General features: G+C 43.4%; 1 protein-coding gene across 5 annotated transcripts in view; it reads right to left on the bottom strand.

The window, feature by feature from the left end:
* The window catches only part of LOC135512201 (E3 ubiquitin-protein ligase MARCHF8-like), a 140,075-nt gene that overhangs the window by 41,997 nt on the left and 78,397 nt on the right, over positions 1-19,681 (bottom strand). Inside the window, exon 1 of one of the 5 annotated variants that reach the window (XM_064933953.1) lies at positions 2,924-3,433. The exons of the other annotated variants lie outside the window; for them this stretch is intronic. Coding sequence (XP_064790025.1) covers positions 2,924-2,947 — 24 coding nt within the window. The 5' untranslated portion in view covers positions 2,948-3,433. Of the gene's footprint in view, positions 1-2,923; positions 3,434-19,681 lie in introns of those variants that run through there. 5 annotated transcript variants of the gene reach the window in all.

Here is a 19,681-nt window from a genome sequence, read left to right on the forward strand (position 1 = left end):
AATTATGGATCCCTACAAATCAGCCGGGCTAGTCAATCTGTACTCTCTCTTTCTAAAATTATTTGCTGAAATTGTTGCAACCCCTATTACTAGCCTATTCAACCTATCTTTCGCATCGTCTGACATCCCCAAAGATTGGAAAGCTGCAGTGGTCATCCCCCTCTTCAAAGGGGACACCTTACACTCAAACTGTTATAGACCTATATCCATCCTACCCTGCCCTTCTGAAATCTCCGAAAGCCAAGTTAATAAACAGATCACCGACCATTTAGAATCCCACCGTACCTTCTCCACTATGCGATCTGGTTTCCGAGCTGGTCATGGGTGCACCTCAGCCACACGCAAGGTCCTAAATGATATCATAACCGCCATTGATAAAAGACAGTACTGTGCAGTCGTCTTCATCGACCTGGCCAAGGCTTTCGACTCTGTCAATCACCACATTCTTATCGGCAGACTCAATAGCCTTGGCTTCTCAAATGTCTGCCTTGCCTGGTTACCCAACTACTTCTCTGATAGAGTTCAGTGTGTCAAATCGGAGGGCCTGTGGTCCGGACCTCTGGCAGTCTTTATGGGGGTGCCACAGGTTTAAATTCTCGTACCGACTCTTTTCTCAGTATACATCAACGATGTTGCTCTTGCTGCTGGTGATTCTCTGATCCACCTCTACGCAGACGACACCACTGTATACATCTGGCCCTTCTTTGGACACTATGCTAACAAACCTCCAAACTAGCTTCAACACCATACAACACTACTTCCATGGCCTCCAACTGCTTTTAAATGCTAGTAAGACTAAATGCATGCTCTTCAACCGATTGCTGCCCGCACCCTCCCGCCTACCTAGCATCACTACCCTGGACGGTTCTGACCTAGAATATGTGTACAACTACAAACACCTAGGTATTTGGTTAGACTGTAAACTCTCCTTCCAGACTCACATTAAGCATCTCCAATCCAAAATTAAATCTAGAATCGGCTTCTTATTTTGCAACAAAGCCTCATTCACTCATGCCGCCAAACATATCCTCGATCCTACCGATCCTTGACTTCGGCGATGTCATTTACAAAATAGCCCCCAAAACTCTACTCAGCAAACTGGATGTAGTCTATCACAGTGCCATCCATTTTATCACCAAAGCCCCATATACTACCCACCACTGTGACCTCTATGCGCTCGTTGGCTGGTCCTCACTACATATCTATCGCCAAACCCACTGGCTCCAGGTCATCTATAAGTCTTTGCTAGGTATAGCCCCGCCTTATCTCAGCTCACTGTTCACCAAAGCAACACCAACCGGCAGCACGCGCTCCAGCAGGTATATTGCACTGGTCATCCCCAAAGCCAACACTTCCTTTAGCCGCCTCTCCTTCCAGTTCTCTGCTGCCAATGACTGGAACGAATTGCAAAAATCTCTGAAGCTGGAGTCTTAGATCTCCCTCTCTAACTTTAAGCATCTGCTGTCAGAGGAGCTTACCCGATCACTGTACCACTACACAGCCAATCTGTAAATAGCAAACCCGATGACCTCATCCCCATATTATTACTTACCCTCTTGCTCTTTTGCACCCCAGTATCTCTACTTGCACATCATCATCTGCACATATATTACTGCAGTATTAATGTTAAATTGTAATTAGTTTCGCCTCTATGGCTCATTTATTGCCTACCTCCCTACTCTTCTACATTTGCACACAATGTACATAGATCTCTCTATTATTATTTTCTTTTATTGACTGTACGTTTGTTTATGTGTAACTCTGTGTTGTTGTTTTTATCGCACTGCTATGCTTTATCTTGGCCAGGTTGCAGTTGTAAATGTGAACTTGTTCTCAACTGGCCTACCTGGTTAAATAAAGGGGACATCAATAAAAAATGTGAAAGGTGGCAACTCTGCAGAGAGTTGCAAAGACAGAAGTGATGATGAACACACACACACGCACGCACCACCAGTATTTTATCTAGCCGCCTCTTAAGAGGTGCTCCCAATAACCACGGAGACACCAGGCCTCACCATAACAACCACAGAAAGGAAAATGCTCTTAAGAGGTGCTCCCAATAACCACGGAGACACCAGGCCTCACCATAACAACCAGAGAAAGGAAACTGCTCTTAAGAGGTGCTCCCAATAACCACGGAGACACCAGGCCTCACCATAACAACCACAGAAAGGAAACTGCTCTTAAGAGGTGCTCCCAATAACCACGGAGACACCAGGCCTCACCATAACAACCAGAGAAAGGAAACTGCTCTTAAGAGGTGCTCCCAATAACCACGGAGACACCAGGCCTCACCATAACAACCACAGAAAGGAAACTGCTCTTAAGAGGTGCTCCCAATAACCACGGAGACACCAGGCCTCACCATAACAACCAGAGAAAGGAAACTGCTCTTAAGAGGTGCTCCCAAAAACCACGGAGACAGCAGGCCTCCCCATAACAACCACAGAAAGGAAACTGCTCTTAAAGCTGGAATCCGTACATGGTGAAACCGCCACGTCTGTTTGCAATATTACAACAATGAAGAAGTTCCTTCAAACAACTAACACAGTTTTTCCCCCTTGGACATCATTGTTGGGTAACATGCGATAGAACAGCAGAGTATATCCTGAGATCATTTTATTTTTACTATGCTGGATGCTCCTCTCCTCCATTTCACCAACAAAACTAAAACAATAACAAATGTGCTGCAGTGAACAGTTGTGTTGTTTCACCTTCTGCAGATTTCAGCTTTAACACATTGCTTCTCCCACTTGCACACACACACGTCGGTGGTTTCTCTTACTGCGTTTAAAAACACATAAATAAACACATAAGAACGCTGAATGATGTCCACTAAGACAAAAAAAACACACACACTAAGACAATACAAAACTATCTGCAGTCAGTATCAACAACAACAATGAGAAAGAGCCCGTCATACCTTCATCTTCCAACAGGTATTCATGGCTGCTAGATCCTTGAGCCCTACACACGCCCTCAGAGACACACCACACAGACAAAGACTCCTGGGGGGGTTACATGCCCCTGTGTAAATCCTCTCCGAGGGAGACGAGACAACCAACCGTTAGTTAATACAGAAATGGAAGCGCAGCAGTGTCACCCAGCTGTCTCCCTGGCGATGGCAGCTCCAATAACACACCCCTAGACAAAGACAGACAGAGCAGTAATAGAGAGATAGAGAGAAGGCGGGATAGAGGGAGGGAGGGAGAGAGACTGAAAGGCTGTCCTATATTTGCCTCTCACAGAGAGAGAGGCTCAGAGCTGCTGCTGCTATACTTGTCTGGGCTTGCCCTCTCCCAGCCACTGCACACACACACACACACACACACGCACACACGCACACACGCACACACACACACACACACACACACACACACACACACACACACACACACACACACACACACACACACACACACACACACAGCCAACCCGGCAGGGCAGCAATCTGATTGGCCCAAAAAAACACTTCCTCCAGCTGATCCCAATAAGGGGAGCAGCGGTCTAAGGCACTGCATCTCAGTGCTAGAGGTGTCACTACAGACACCCTGTATCTATTCCAGGCTGTATCACAACCGGCCGTGATTGGGAGTCCCATAGGGCGGCGCACAATTGGCCCAGCGTCGTCCGGTGTAGGCTGTCATTGTAAATAAGAATTTGTTCTTAACCGACTTGCCTAGTTAAATAAAATGTTAAATATTCCCTCTGCTCACTCAGCTTAACCAGTGCCTACCCCTAACCTCACTCAGCCTGTCGCTTGGCAACAAGCTCGGTTGACACACACACACACACACACACACACACACACACAAACAAACAAACAAACAAACAAACAAACAAACAAACAAACAAACAAACAAACAAACAAACAGCCTCAAGTGGAGGCTTGTCCCATTCAGATGAGAAAACACAGGTTCACCTCCCTCCACCAATCAGAGATGACCTTACTTCCTGGCCCTCCCAATCATCAGCGGGGAGAGAGACAAGTCTATCTAACCAATTTTGCACTAACTCTACGCACACTCACAAGATTATACAGTGGGGCAAAAAAGTATTTAGTCAGCCACCAATTGTGCAAGTTCTCCCATTTAAAAAGATGAGAGAGGCCTGTAATTTTCATCATAGGTACACTTCAACTATGACAGACAAAATGAGAAAAAAAAATCCAGAAATTTAAATTGTAGGATTTTTAATGAATTTATTTACAAATTATGGTGGAAAATAAGTATTCCATTCATCCATCTCAATGTAACAGCGATAGTTTTAGGCGGCTACATTTAAAATATATATATATATTTCACCTTTATTTAATCAGGTAGGCAAGTTGAGAACAAGTTCTCATTTACAATTGCGACCTGGCCAAGATAAAGCAAAGCAGTTCGACACATACAAGGACACAGAGTTACACATGGAGTAAAACAAACATACATTCAATAATATAGTATAAACAAGTCTATATACGATGTGAGCAAATGAGGTGAGATAAGGGAGGTAAAGGCAAAAAAAGGCCATGGTGGCAAAGTAAATACAATATAGCAAGTAAAACACTGGAATGGTAGATTTGCAGTGGAAGAATGTGCAAAGTAGAAATAAAAATAATGGGGTGCAATGGAGCAAAAAATTTTAAAAAAATAAAAATAAATACAGTAGGGAAAGAGATGGTGTTTGGGCTAAATTATAGGTGGGCTATGTACAGGTGCAGTAATCTGTGAGCTGCTCTGACTGTTGGTGCTTAAAGCTAGTGAGGGAGATAAGTGTTTCCAGTGTTTTTGTTTTTGTAGTTCGTTCCAGTCATTGGAAAAAAAAGAAAGAATTGGTTCTGGGGGTGACCAGAGAGATATACCTGCTGGAGCGCGTGCTACAGGTGGGTGATGCTATGGTGACCAGCGAGCTGAGATAAGGGGGGACTTTACCGAGCAGGGTCTTGTAGATGACAAGGAGCCAATGGGTTTGGCGACGAATATGAAGCGAGGGCCAGCCAACGAGAGCGTACAGGTCGCAATGGTGGGTAGTATATGGGGCTTTGGTGACAAAACGGATTGCACTGTGATAGACTGCATCCAATTTGTTGAGTAGGGTATTGGAGGCTATTTTGTAAATGACATCGCCGAAGTCGAGGATTGGTAGGATGGTCAGTTTTACAAGGGTATGTTTGGCAACATGAGTGAAGGATACTTTGTTGCAAAATAGGAAGCCAATTCTAGATTTAACTTTGGATTGAAGATGTTTGATGTGGGTCTGGAAGGAGAGTTTACAGTCTAACCAGACACCTAGGTATTTGAAGTTGTCCACATATTCTAAGTCAGAGCCGTTGGACAGGCGGGCAGGTATAGGCAGCGATCGGTTGAAGAGCATGCATTTAGTTTGACTTGTATTTCAGAGCAATTGGAAGCCACGGAAGGAGAGTTGTATAGCATTGAAGCTTGCCTGGAGGGTTGTTAACACAGTGTCCAAAGAAGGGCCAGAAGTACACAGAATGGTGTCGTCTGCGTAGAGGTGGATCAGAGACACACCAGCAGCAAGAGCGACATCATTGATGTATACAGAGAAGAGAGTCAGTCCAAGAATTGAACCCTGTGGCACCCCCATAGAGACTGCCAGAGGTCTGGACAGCAGACCCTCCGATTTGACACACTGAACTCTATCAGATAAGTAGTTGGTGAACCAGGCGAGGCAATCATTTGAGAAACCAAGGCTGTCGAGTCTGCCGATGAGGATGTGGTGATTGACAGAGTCGAAAGCCTTGGCCAGATCAATGAATACGGCTGCACAGTAATGTTTCTTATCGATGGTGGTTAAGATATCGTTTAGGACCTTGAGCGTGGCTGAGGTGCACCCATGACCAGCTCTGAAACCAGATTGCATAGCAGAGAAGGTATGGTGAGTGTTACGGATACAGTTATCCTGTGTGTGTGTGTATCCTGTGTGTGTGTTTCTTTTCTCTCCTTCTCCCCTCACAGGTGAAAATCATCACTCCCCAATCAGTCAACAATCAATCATCAATCAGAAGACACACCTCCTCCTATTTCCTAACCTATCACAGTTCCTTCTCCACGGTTTAAAAACCCCATTTGTTTGTTCTAGAGCTCAATCTCTCTGTAAATGCCATGTCTGTAGGTCTCTGTGTTTCACTCTCGCTTTGTGTCTTAACCTCGCTTTTGTTTAACCTCTTGAAACTCCCCATCCCGGATCCGGGATTGTGACTAAGCCTCAGGCTCATTAGCATAACGCAACGTTAACGATTTCTGAAAATCGCAAATAAAATTAAAATAATGCATTTGCTCTCAAGCTTAGCCTTTTCTTAACAACACTGTCATCTCAGATTTTCAAAATATGCTTTTGAACCATAGAAATTGACTAATTTGTGTAAGAGTATGCAAAGCTAGCATAGCATTTTGTGTAGCATGTAGCACGCAACATTTTCACAAAAGCCAGATAACCAAATAAATAAAATCATTTACCTTTGAAGAGCTTCTGATGTTTTCAATGAGGAGACTCCCAGCCACATACCAAATGCGCAGTGTTTCCTGAAAGCGTCTGTGTGTAGGAGAAATCGTTCCGTTTTCTACATTGCGCCTGGCTACCGAAACGAACCGAAAATGCAGTCACCTACAACGTGAAACTTTTTCTGGATTAACTACATAATATCGACCGAAACATGGCAAACGTTGTTTGGAATCAATCCTCAAGGTGTTTTTTCACATATCTCTTCATTGACATGCAGTTCTTGGAAGCTTGCTTCTCTCTCTCTGCCCCATGGAAAAATACTGGCATGTGACTTTTGCGCACCAATTTCGGCGCAGGACACCGGGCGGACACCTGGTAAATGTGGTCTCTTATGGTCAATTTTCCAACGATCTGCCTACAAATACGTCACAATGCTGCAGACACCTTGGGGAAACGACAGAAAGGGCAGACTCATTCCTCTTGCGTTCACAGCCATATAAGGAGATCATGAAAGACAGAGCCTCAAAAATCCTTGTCATTTCCTGGATGCCAAGTCATCTTGGTTTTGCCTGAAGCTCACGTTCTAGGGCACGCACAGAGAAGATATTTGTATTTCTGGACACGTCAGAGTGTTTTCTTTCGAACAGTAGCAATTATATGCATAGTCGAGCATCTTTTTGTGACAAAATATCTTGTTTAAAACGGGAACGTTTTTCTTCCAAAAATGAAATAGCGCCACCATAAGTGTAAGAGGTTAAGCACCTCATAGCACTTTGTCATCACCTGTGAGTATTGTTTTTGGTTATGGTGTTTGTTTGTTGCTGGTGGGAAAAGGGGGAAACCAAGACAAGTCGCGTAGGTGAACTTTGTTAAATACACTAGTTAGAACTGGGCGGACCACCCACTGTATTTTTGGTTAGTTAGTTAGCTGTTGTTAAAGTAGGCTAGTCTAGCTTAGGGGTGTTTTTGAATACTTATTGTTTCTTTCCTTGGGTCCAGCTCAACCCCTTTTCCTGCTCCCCCATTACGTGTGTTTATAAATAAACCTGGAGTTTGACGGTAGATTTCTGTTGTCGTGGTTATTTCGTTCACACTTTTACTTTGTCACAATAATAATTTGCATGAGTTATGTTACGGGTCTCATTACCATCCCCCCTAGACTGTCGGGCCAACAGTGAGATTCGAAATGGTCAGTAATCTGTTTGTTGACTTGGCTTTCGAAGACCTTAGAAAGGCAGGGTAGGATAGATAAAGGTCTGTAGCAGTTTGGGTCAAGAGTGTCCCCCCCTTTGAAGAGGGGGATGACCGCAGCTGCTTTCCAATCTTTGCGAATCTCAGACGACACGAAAGAGAGATTGAACAGGCTAGTGATAAGGGTGGCAACAATTTCGGCAGATAATTTTAGAAAGAAAGGGTCCAGATTGTCTAGCCCGGCTGATTTGTAGGGGTCCAGATTTTGCAGCCCTTTCAGAACATCAGCTGACTGGATTTGGGAGAAGGAGAAATGGGGAAGGCCTGGGCGAGTTGCTGTGGGGGGTGCAGTACTGTTGACCGGGGTAGGAGTAGCCAGGTGGAAAGCATGGCCAGCCGTAGAAAAATGCTTATTGAAATTCTTAATTATAGTGGATTTATCAGTGGTGATAGTGTTTCCTATCTTTAGTGCAGTGGGCAGCTGGGAGGAGGTGTTCTTATTCTCCATGGACTTTACAGTGTCCCAGAACTTTTTTGAGTTAGTGTTGCAGGAAGCAAATTTCTGCTTGAAAAAGCTAGCCTTGGCTTTTCTAACTGCCTGTGTATAATGGTTTCTAGCTTCCCTGAACAGCTGCATATCACGGGGGCTGTTCGATGCTAATGCAGAACGCTATAGGATGTTTTTGTGTTGGTTAAGGGCAGTCAGGTCTGGGGAGAACCAAGTGCTATATCTGTTCCTGGTTCTAAATTTCTTGAATGGGGCATGCTTATTTAAGATGGTTAGGAAGGCATTTAAAAAAAATAACCAGGCATCCTCTACTGATGGGATGAGATCAATATCCTTCCAGGATACCCCGGCCAGGTCGATTAGAAAGGCCTGCTTGCTGAAGTGTTTCAGGGAGCTTTTGACAGTGATGAGTGGAGGTTGTTTGACCGCTGACCCATTACAGATGCAGGCAATGAGGCAGTGATTGCTGAGATCTTGGTTGAAGACAGCAGAGGTGTATTTAGAGGACAAGTTGGTTAGGATGATATCTATGAGGGTGCCCATGTTTAAGGCTTTAGGGAGGTACCTGGTAGGTTCATTGATAATTTGTGTGAGATTGAGAGCATCAGTCTTAGATTGTAGGATGGCTGGGGTGTTAAGCATGTTCCAGTTTAGGTCGCCTAGCAGCATGAGCTCTGAAGATAAATGTTTGTATCATGTAGCCATCTTCACTATACCCTTCATGAAGATGCTACAACCTAGCATATGAACAGAAGTTTTAAATATAGGTGGACAGGTCAAGAGAAATTTGAGTAATCAAGGTGACAGACATTGACACATTCAATACCGCCTTGCACACTCTTACCTGCATCTAGCTGATCTAGAAAAAAAACTTTCCAAGCCAAACCTTCATATCATAACTGCTAACCGCAACACACAGCCTCTACATCGTTGTCACCATATTAGCATCCTAGTCAACATAGCTACTAGAACTAACACCTTAGTTAACCCTCTACAATCATACAGTGTGGTGTACATTCAGCAAGCAGTTTAGCAGTTACACCGACAGGTCCCAGTGGCAATACATTTATAAAACCAAACACTAATTTGACTTGGAAGATTTTCAGTGTTGCATAGCCAGTTAACATAGCATCATTCTCTGTTTGAGCCGAGTTTTTGAGTAGGCTAAACTAGCTAGCTAAATGAGAAAAAAATACAACAAAATCTCCCTCCCTACTTCACTCACTCCCTGCATTTTGGAAGAAATTAATTTGTTGAAATCTGTTCAACTATTGCCTCTCTCTCTGAGTCAACTACCCACCACATTTTATGCACTACAATGCTAGCTAGCTGTAGTTTATGCTTTCAGTACTAGATTAATTATCTGATTCTTTAAAAAAAATATATTTAACATTTATGTAACTAGGCAAGTCAGTTAAGAACAAATTCTTATTTACAATGACAGCCTACCAAAGGCAAAAGTCCTCCTGCGGGGACGGGGGCTGGGATTAAAAATAAAATTAAAATATAGGATAAAACACACATCACGACAAGAGACAACACTACATAAAGAGAGACCGAATACAACAACATAGCATGGCAGCAACACACAGCATGATATTGATTGGGTGGACAACATGTCAGTTCATGCTGCAAGAGCGCTGATAGGTTGGAAGACGTCCTTCGGAAGTTGTCATGATTACTCTTTAAGTCTATGGAAGGGGCTGAGAACCATGAGCCTCCTTGGTTTTGTACTGAAGTCAATGTACCCAGAGGAGGCCAGAAACTAGCTGTCTTCCGGCTACACCATAGTGCTCCCCTACAGAGTAATGTTGAGGCTACTGTAGACCATCATGTGTGTTTTAATCAATTATTTGGTGATGTGAATATATTTAATATAATTTAATCATAACATGATAAATGTTATTTTATTCCTTGTGTTAGAATTTTCAGCGCATGTGACAAATAAAATTTGATTTGAAGTCAGAGGGAGTTCAGTTGACAGAGGTTAATTTATTAGAGACATCTTCACAGCTGGATCCAAGAGCAAACTTAAATGCAAATCTAGATCTAGAGCCCCAATGGGTGTCAATTATATTAGTGTTACTGTTTACACATGGATGCAATTCATTTAGCACCACACTGAGTAGAACTGTAAATATGTTAGAGAGAACAAATCTATTTATATTTGTCACATGCTTCATAAACGACAAGTGTAGACTTGAAATGCTTACTCAAGGGTCCTTTTCCAACAATGCAGAGTTAAGATTTTTAAAAATCAACAACAAATCTAAATTATATTAGAGGAGGAGTGGTAGGGATGGAGGGAGAAAGGAGATAGGTATAGACGGAACAAGAAAAGGAGAGAGAGAAGGGGTGAGAAAGGGTGAGAAGGGGAGAGAAAGAGGAGAAGAGAGGGGGAAAGAAAGAGGAGAACTACACACTGATATCTATTGAGTGGAAAAGACTTATGATGAGAGATATGAGAGAAAATATGCTCATACTCCCAGATATTTAGAGGGGCTGAGAGGCTAAATCAGTTTTTTGGCAATAGACTATAAAAGTCTGTTTTATCGTATAAATACAGCATTATTTTTTTGTATACAGGTATATATTATTATTGTTGATGATCGGTTGCTGGTGGACACCAGGCTGTCTGTCTGATTTGATTATTGGCTAACTCCTGACTGAAGAAACAGAAGACGAAAAAACTCCAGGCTTTGTCATGACATTAAATCAATCAACTGAGGGTGGTGGAGCTAACAAACAAAAAACAATAGCCAACCAGAGTTGAGTACAGTGGCATCCATTTCACCAGCCTTCGTGGCGACAGCTTTACACAACACACGTTCCACATGACATGATCAATTTGGCATCAACCAGCAGGCATGACACTGTGTTTCTATGTTCACATTTATGCTAGCTTAGGACATAGAGTGTATCTATGTTTAACGCACGCGCACGCACGCACACACACACACACACACACACACACACACACACACACACACACACACACACACACACACACACACACACACACACACACACACACACACACACACACACACACACACACACACACACACACACACACACACAGTCAGAGAAAATCTCCCACGTCTCTGGAGACTCACAGGGAGCTTAACCATGAGCCAATCAGAATAGGTCAGGCCACAGCTGTAGTGTGTGAGTACCACAAGAGGCTGCTGAGGGAAGGACAGCTTAGTCCTCACTCCCCCCTATCTGAGATACCTACTGCAGCCCTTATCCTCCACATACAACACCCGTTCTGCCAATCAGTTTGTTACAGGTCACCAAAGCACACACATCACTGGGTCACTCCTCTTTTCAGTTTGCTGCAGCTAGGGACTGGAATGAGCTGCAAAAAAACCCTCAAATCTCTTAATTCAAAGACTCAATCTTGGACACCTACTGACACTTCACGTAATATTTTGTTGCCTCTACATTCTTGCACTTTGTGCTGCTGTCTGTGGCGAATAACGTTTGTACCATGTTTTGATCTGCTACCATGTTGTGCTGTTGCCATGTTGTGTTGCTGTCTAAGGTTTCTCTTTATGTAAGAGAAAGGGGGGATACCTAGTCAGTTGTCCAACAATGTATTCAACTGAAATGTGTCTTCCGCATTTAACCCAACCACTCTGAATCAGAAAGGGTACAGTGGGTTAACTGCCTTGCTCAGGGGCAGAATGACATATTTTCACCTTGTCAGCTCGGGGATTTGATCTAGCAACCTTTCGGTTACTGGCCCAATGTTCTAACCACAAGGCTATGTGTAGTGTGATGTTGTGGTGGCTGTTTTGTCCTACCAAAATGCCTTTTGCCTTATGGTAGGCCGTCATTGTAAATAATAGTTTGTTCTTAACTGACTTGCCTAGTTAAGTAAAGGTTCAATAAATATAATGGCTGGAATGGAGTTAATGGAATGGTATCAAACACATGGAAAACCAGGTGTTTGAAGAGTTCGATACCATTCCATTGATTCCATTCCAGCCATTACTATGAGCCCGTCCTCCACAGTTAAGGTGCCAGCAATCTCCTGTTGTGTGCACGTGCTCGGGTATGTGTGTGTACTGTGTGTGTTCCAGGGGTCAGGGCCAGGTCAAAGGACAAAGAGCTAAGAAGTGCTTTCACTTTTACTGAGCAACACTGCTAATCGGCTTTGGGCGGGTAAACCCAGCCCTAAAAGGCCCTTACTGCTCTGCTCATGGACTTTGACCAGCAGTCATCACGCCACAGAGAGATTAACTGAAACAGCACAACAGCCCATAAAACACACGACTACAGTGCTCTCTGGGCATTACTGACAATCATATACAGTTTTATCAGAATGGCTCTATGTCAGTCTGTACTATTTTTCTCATCTGACCACAATAGAAAAGTGGTCAGATGAAGCAGATGTTAAGCTACAGGACAGTTTTGCTGGATTCCTCCGATGGCATTGGGGGGGTACACCACATCAGTCATTGGCTTCATCAATAAGTGCATCAATGACGTCGTCCCCACAGTGACCGTACGTATATACCCCGACCAGAAGCCATGGATTACAGGCAACATCAGCACTGAGCTAAAGGCTAGAGCTGTCGCTTTCAAGGAGAGGACTCTAATCCGGAAGCTTATAAGAAATCTGGCTATGCCCACAAACGAACCATCAATCAGGCAAAGCGTCAATACAGGACTAAGATAGAATCGCACTACACCGGCTCTGATGCTCGTCGGATGTGGCACGGCTTGCAAACTATCACAGATTACAAAGGGAAACTCAGCCGCGAGCTGCCCAGTGACATGAGCCTACCAGACAAACTAATTCTATGCTCGCTTCGAGGCAAATAACACTAAAACATGCATGAGAGCACCAGGTATTCTGGAAGACTGTGTGATCAGGCTCTGCAGACGATGTGAGAACGACCGTTAAACAAGTCAACGTTCACAAGGCCGCAGGGCCAGACAGATTACCAGGACGTATACTGCGAGCATGTGCTGACCAATTGGCAAGTATCTTCAATGACATTTTCAACCTCTCCCTGTCTGAGTCTGTAATACCAACATGTTTCAAGCAAGCAGACCACCATAGTCCCTGTGCCCAAGAACACTAAGGTAACCTGCCTAAATGACCACCGACCCGTAGCACTCACTTCTGTAGCCATGAAGTGCTTCGAAAAGCTGGTCATGGCTCACATCAACACCATTGTCCCAGAAAACCTAGACCCACTCCAATGTGCATACTGCCCTAAAAAATCCACAGATGATGCAATGTCTATTGCATTCCACACTGCCCTTTTCCACCTGGACAAAAGAAACACCCTATGTGAGAATGCTATTCATCGACTACAGCTCAGTGTTCAACACCATAGTGCCCTCAAAGCTTATCACTAAGTTAAGGATCCTGGGACTAAATACCTCCCTCGGTAACTGGATCCTGAACTTCCTGACGGGCCGCCCACAGGTGGTGAGGGTAGGTAACAACACATCCGCCACGCTGATCCTCAACATAGGGGGCCCCTCAGGGGTGCATGCTCAGTCCCCTCCTGTACTCCTTGTTCACTCATGACTGCATGGCCAGGCACGAATTCAACACCATCATTAAGTTTGCCGATGACACAACAGTGGTAGGCCTGATCAAAGACGACGTCAAGACAGCCTATAGGGAGGAGGTCAGAGACCTAGCCGTGTGGTGCCAGGACAACAACCTCTACCTCAATGTGAGTAAGACAAAGAAGATAGATGATTGTGGACTACAGGAAAAAGAGGACCGAGCACGCTCCCATTCTCATCAACCGGGCTAGAGTGGAGCAGGTTGAGAGCTTCAAGCTCCTTGGTGTCCACATCACCAACAAACTAACATGGTCCAAGCACACCAAGACAGTTGTGAAGAGGGCACGTCAAAATCTATTCCCCCTTGGGAGACTGAAAATATTTGGCATGGATCCTCAAAGTTCTACAGATCGAAACCCATGATAAAATTCCTTGACCGCAAATCTGTTACAGGGTGTAAATCTACTTCAGTTACTGTAATTCAATAACCAAATAATATTTTTTCAAACTCAAGGTGTCATGTCAAAGCTGACATCACATTCTTTCTGCAGACATTGTTTGAATCATAATTCAGCAGATATTTAACATAGTTTTGGAAAAACGTGGTCACAAGAAACAGGGAGATTTTACAGAAATTCTGTTGCCAAACTTTGCATCTGCACAGTTCTGTTTTTGTAAAATGTTCAGTATAAATTGTTAAAAGTAGTCCTTGTGCATAGAGTTGTATACTTTGTTTGGCATACATTTTAAGTTAAACATTTTAATCTCAGCGCAGTGGAATTGCCTTTATAAATACTCATTAATTATAGCGTTGTGTACGCATGTGTGTGCGTGTTTGAGTGTGAGTGTTCGTCTATGCATGCTTGCATATTTGTCCATGTGCATGCTCATGGTTGTGTAGGCATCCACCAAACGCTAAGCAGACTGTGATATTAGGCTGACTTGAGTGCAGGTCCATTGACTAATGAGTTTGATAAGAGTGGGGAGGCAAATAGCAGCATAACATGAGATTACTGTGATATGCGGTTCACTGTGCTAATTATAGCCTTTCATTATACTGACAGGTCTCTGTGACTGACAGGACAATACTGCTATTATGTTTACCTGACGCCTCATTCGTCATCATACCAGAGAGGTTTAAAAACCAAGAGTCACAACATACAATCACTTCCTGTTACGTGCCCAAAGTCAATTAAGCAGGCTAGACTATGATTTGATTGTATTGTTGTCATTGAGGAGAGAGACAAATTATTCCCTAATTAATAGGTTTGATTAGAATCTGACACATATTACACATGCATGAGAGTAAATTGGCCTTCATGTTCATATGGTCTCTTGAATTATTTCACATTGTGAAAAATTTATATTTCAAGCGACAAATTTTACAACGTTATTGTCCCTTCTGATCAGGGACTGAGTGATCAGTTCATGTTGAACCATTGGTAACATGAATTGATTCATTGTAGACTTCCAGGTAGAAAAGAAAACCAGCAGAATGTTGGTTCCACTGGTGTACAAACAGTGCAGAAATAATACAGAACTTTAACTATAAGTTTGTGTCGAATCAAACATTCATATTGCTTCAGCTCACCAGCAATACCACTTTATATTGTAGTGTAATTATGTGTAGAATTATACAGAACTTGTTACTGTAATTTTGTGTAGAATTATACATTTAGATTACTTCAGCTCGCCGGCATTGATATTGCTTCAGTAAAGCTTTCCATTTATTCATGGATGCAAAATCGGCAATGCTAGCCTATTATGCAAAGGCATGCACTGTGTAGGCATATATATTACCTATGGGAACATCATGTTCTAATGACAACCTGCATTCAGGTGGACTATAAGGCAGGTAGAGAGTAGATGGAAAGCAGCAGGCAAAGTAGAGAGGAAACTGAAAAGAAAAAGTTGTGGAGAGGGGAGAGAAGAAAGAAAAAAGACAGAGAAAAAGTGTGATAGACAAGTAGAGAGGGACGAGAAGGAGAATTTAGCATAGTGAAAAAAGGCATAGTGTGAGAGAGGATGAGAGGGAGGGAGAAAGGCAGAAAGTGGTAGAGAGAGAAATGAGAGGAGGGAGATTGAGGGAAAGAATAGGAGAGTGAGAAGGAGGGGAGAGAGAGAGAAAGGGAGAACTGTTGAGACAGGAGTGAGAGAGGAGAGAGAGGTTCCACACACAAATCTCTATAGAGTAAAGAAGACATCAGATCTCCTGTGGGGTGTGAAATTACCCTGTAATAGTAATTTCAGTTCATTTTCAAATATACACTCCTACATACTGACCACAGCAGTGTACAGAGGCTGCCTGGGCTGCACAGCATTCCTTCACCCAAAAGTTCTATTAAAGCATACTGGAGAGATGGGGGGGTATAGGAGAGATGGAGGGAGTATACTGTATACTGTATCAGCCGTGAAGGTACAAGTACACATACCTCCCTAATATTGAGTAGCACGGCACTGTGCCACTAGAGATCCAGGCTCTGTCGCAGCTGACCGCGATCGGGAGACCCATAAATGGCGCACAATTGGACGACTGTGTGATCAGGCTCTCCAAAGCCAATGTGAGTAAGACCTTTAAACAGGTCAACATTCACAAGGCCGCAGGGCCAGACGGATTACCAGGACGTGTACTGTAAGCATGCGCTGACCAACTGGCAAGTGTTTTCACTGACATTATCAAATTCTCCCTGTCTAAGTCTGTAATATCAACATGTGTCAAGCAGACCACCATAGTCGCTGTGCCCAAGAACACTAAGGTAACCTGCCTAAATGACCACCGACCCGTAGCACTCACGTCTGTAGGCATGTAGTGCTTCGAAAGGCTGGTCATGGCCCACATCAACACCATTGTCCCAGAAACCTTAGACCCACTCCAATTTGCATACCGCCCAAACAGATTCACAGATGATGCAATCTCTATTGCACTCCACACTGCCCTTTCCCACATGGACAAAAGAAACACCCTATGTGAGAATGCTATTCATCGACTACAGCTCAGTGTTCGATAACATAGTGCCCTCAAAGCTTATCACTAAGTTAAGGATCCTGGGACTAAATACCTCCCTCGGTAACTGGATCCTGAACTTCCTGACGGGCCGCCCACAGGTGGTGAGGGTAGGTAACAACACATCCGCCACTCTGATCCTCAACATAGGGGGCCCCTCAGGGGTGCATGCTCAGTCCCCTCCTGTACTCCCGGTTCACTCATGACTGCATGGCCAGGCACGATTCCAACACCATCATTAAGTCTGCTGATGACACAACAGTGGTACGACTGATCACCGACAACGATGAGACAGCTTATAGAGAGGAGGTCAGAGAACTGGCTGTGTGGTGCCAGGACAACAACCTCTCCCTCAAGGTGAGGGAGAGGTTAGTCCACAATCAAAGGAGGCAGCAGGGTAGCCTAGTGGTTAGAGCGGAAGGTTACGAGTTCAAACCCCCGAACTGACAAGGTACAAACCTGTCGTTCTGCCCCTGAACAGACAGTTAACCCACTGTTCCCAGGCCGTCATTGAAAATAATAATTTGTTCTTAACTGACTTGCCTGGTTAAATTAAAAAATTAAAAAAGGAGATGATTGTGGACTACAGATTAAAGGAGGACCGAGCACACTCCCATTCTCTTCGACAGGGCTGTAGAGTGGAGCAAGTTGAGAGCTTCAAGTTCCTTGGTGTCCACATATTTTGGCCATGAAACAAGGCTAGTCAGGCAAGAAAACAACCTCACCAAAAATTGTGTAGCCCCGTTGGAAATGATAAATGAACTGTTTAAAAATGTGAAGAAGAAAAAAAAACACAAAAAAAATATATTCTTTAAATGTGAAGATTTTTTATTTGGCGTACCCCCGACGGCATTGCGCGTACCCCAGTTTGGGAATACCTGGTCTACACCTATCTGTTGTTTAAGAAGCATGTGACAAATAACATTTGATTGATTTGATGCACACACCACCAGACTTCATCCACAGTGACAGAGTGAGGACAGTCATTGGCCAACAACCAACTCAGCCTCCGTTACAATCTACTCACAACAACAAATCACCTACAGCATTTACTGCTTATAATCTTTGAATTTATCTTAGTTTAAATCAACACCTGAGGCCTGTAATAATCTTCTAAATAAGATAAATAAGATCATGTCTGGACAGTGTATCAGGATGTTAAAGAAGTGAGAAATATCACAGTTTTCTGATGGCAGTAGACAACGTTTCTGCACTAGTGAGACAGTATGGACCCTGGCAGAGAGACCTGAGTGCCTCTGTGGTCGCTTAAATGCACTATGGTATCACAAAGTCACATAAATAAACCTCTGCCTGGAGTGTGTGTGTGTTGCACTATGAACTTCACATGTTGGTGCTCATGGGTCCTTTTACATGTATTTTCATTTCTCTAGGAGGCTATGCTAGTTGGCGTTGCCGCAGCTAAAAGGTTTGGAGGGAAAGAACAGAGGGACATGTTCAAAGACTGTGTGTATGGAGACTGTGGTGGTAAAGTCTCGCAGGAACTGCAGTGTTTGGGTGTGTGTATATTGTTCACAGATCTGATATGCTGACCTACTATGGGGTTCAGTAACAGTTTCTAGAACACACCAAAGGTCAAGAGTCACTAACTTTCTAATTTCACTTGAGAAAGTCTTAAATCTCTCTCTCTTCTAACTTTTACAAAGTGATAATATAACTTTATTGACTTCAATGACTATTACTGTAACTGTTGACTGTATTGCAATTATACTGGCATGAACTAGGCCCGGTCAGCCAGTGGACACCAGATGATGGCCCTCCTCTGATTGTGACAGAGAGATGGGAAGACCACTACAGCTCCTGATAAGGATACTTTGCACACGCGCCCGCACACACAAACACACACATAAACACACACACACACTGGGGTGATACAAGGATTCAAGGGCATCAGAAAGCAACAGGGCTGTAGCTACTGTTTACTGCTACTGTTCACACTGTAGGGTCAGTGCTTTTTAAAGGAGAAATCCGCAGTTGAAACAATAACAAACAGCCCCACCGTTATTGTTTCGGTAAAAAGCTGAGGGATGGTGCTGGAGAATTGTAACCACTCACAAATTCATAGGCAAAGCTATGGCTGCAAGGATATCAAAATTATAGTTTTAACCAAGTTGAGGCCATACAGTGTTAGTTTACATCTACTTTGTTTACAAACATTGGAGTAAAAACAAGCGTATATTTGGGTTTCTGATGGGGTACAACAGTTGAACTAGGAGGCATTTATAAGTTAGATTTGTCAAGAATCAATGGGTACATATCAGGTCGTTCCATTTGATTTCAATCACTTTTTGACCGCACCCCTTTTGATTTGAACTAAACTTTCCATACATATTTTCCCATGGTAGAGGTGGTCAGACTGACTTTTTGGACCTGAACACCAAAACATTCCAGATATAAATGTGCTCATAGTTGACCCCTTTTGCACACCCCACCATACCATGACACATCAATGTCTTCATCACTGGAAAAGATAAACAGTTGAGGTTGATACAGTGCCTTGCGAAAGTATTCGGCCCCCTTGAACTTTGCAAACTTTTGCCACATTTCAGGCTTCAAACATAAAGATATAAAACAGTATTTTTTTGTGAAGAATCAACAACAAGTGGGACACAATAATGAAGTGGAACGACATTTATTAGATATTTCAAACTTTTAAAAAAAATCAAAAACGGAAACATTGGGCGTGCAAAATTATTCAGCCCCCTTAACTTAATACTTTGTAGCGCCACCTTTTGCTGCGATTACAGCTGTAAGTCGCTTGGGGTATGTCTCTATCAGTTTTGCACATCGAGAGACTGAATTTTTTCCCCATTCCTTCTTGCAAAACAGCTCGAGCTCAGTGAGGTTGGATGGAGAGCATTTGTGAACAGCAGTTTTCAGTTCTTTCCACAGATTCTCGATTGGATTTAGGTCTGGACTTTGACTTGGCCATTCTAACACCTGGATATGTTTATTTTTGAACCATTCCATTGTAG

The sequence above is a fragment of the Oncorhynchus masou genome, chromosome 24 (genome assembly GCF_036934945.1).
Source record: "Oncorhynchus masou masou isolate Uvic2021 chromosome 24, UVic_Omas_1.1, whole genome shotgun sequence".
Taxonomy (NCBI): Eukaryota; Metazoa; Chordata; class Actinopteri; order Salmoniformes; family Salmonidae; genus Oncorhynchus; species Oncorhynchus masou.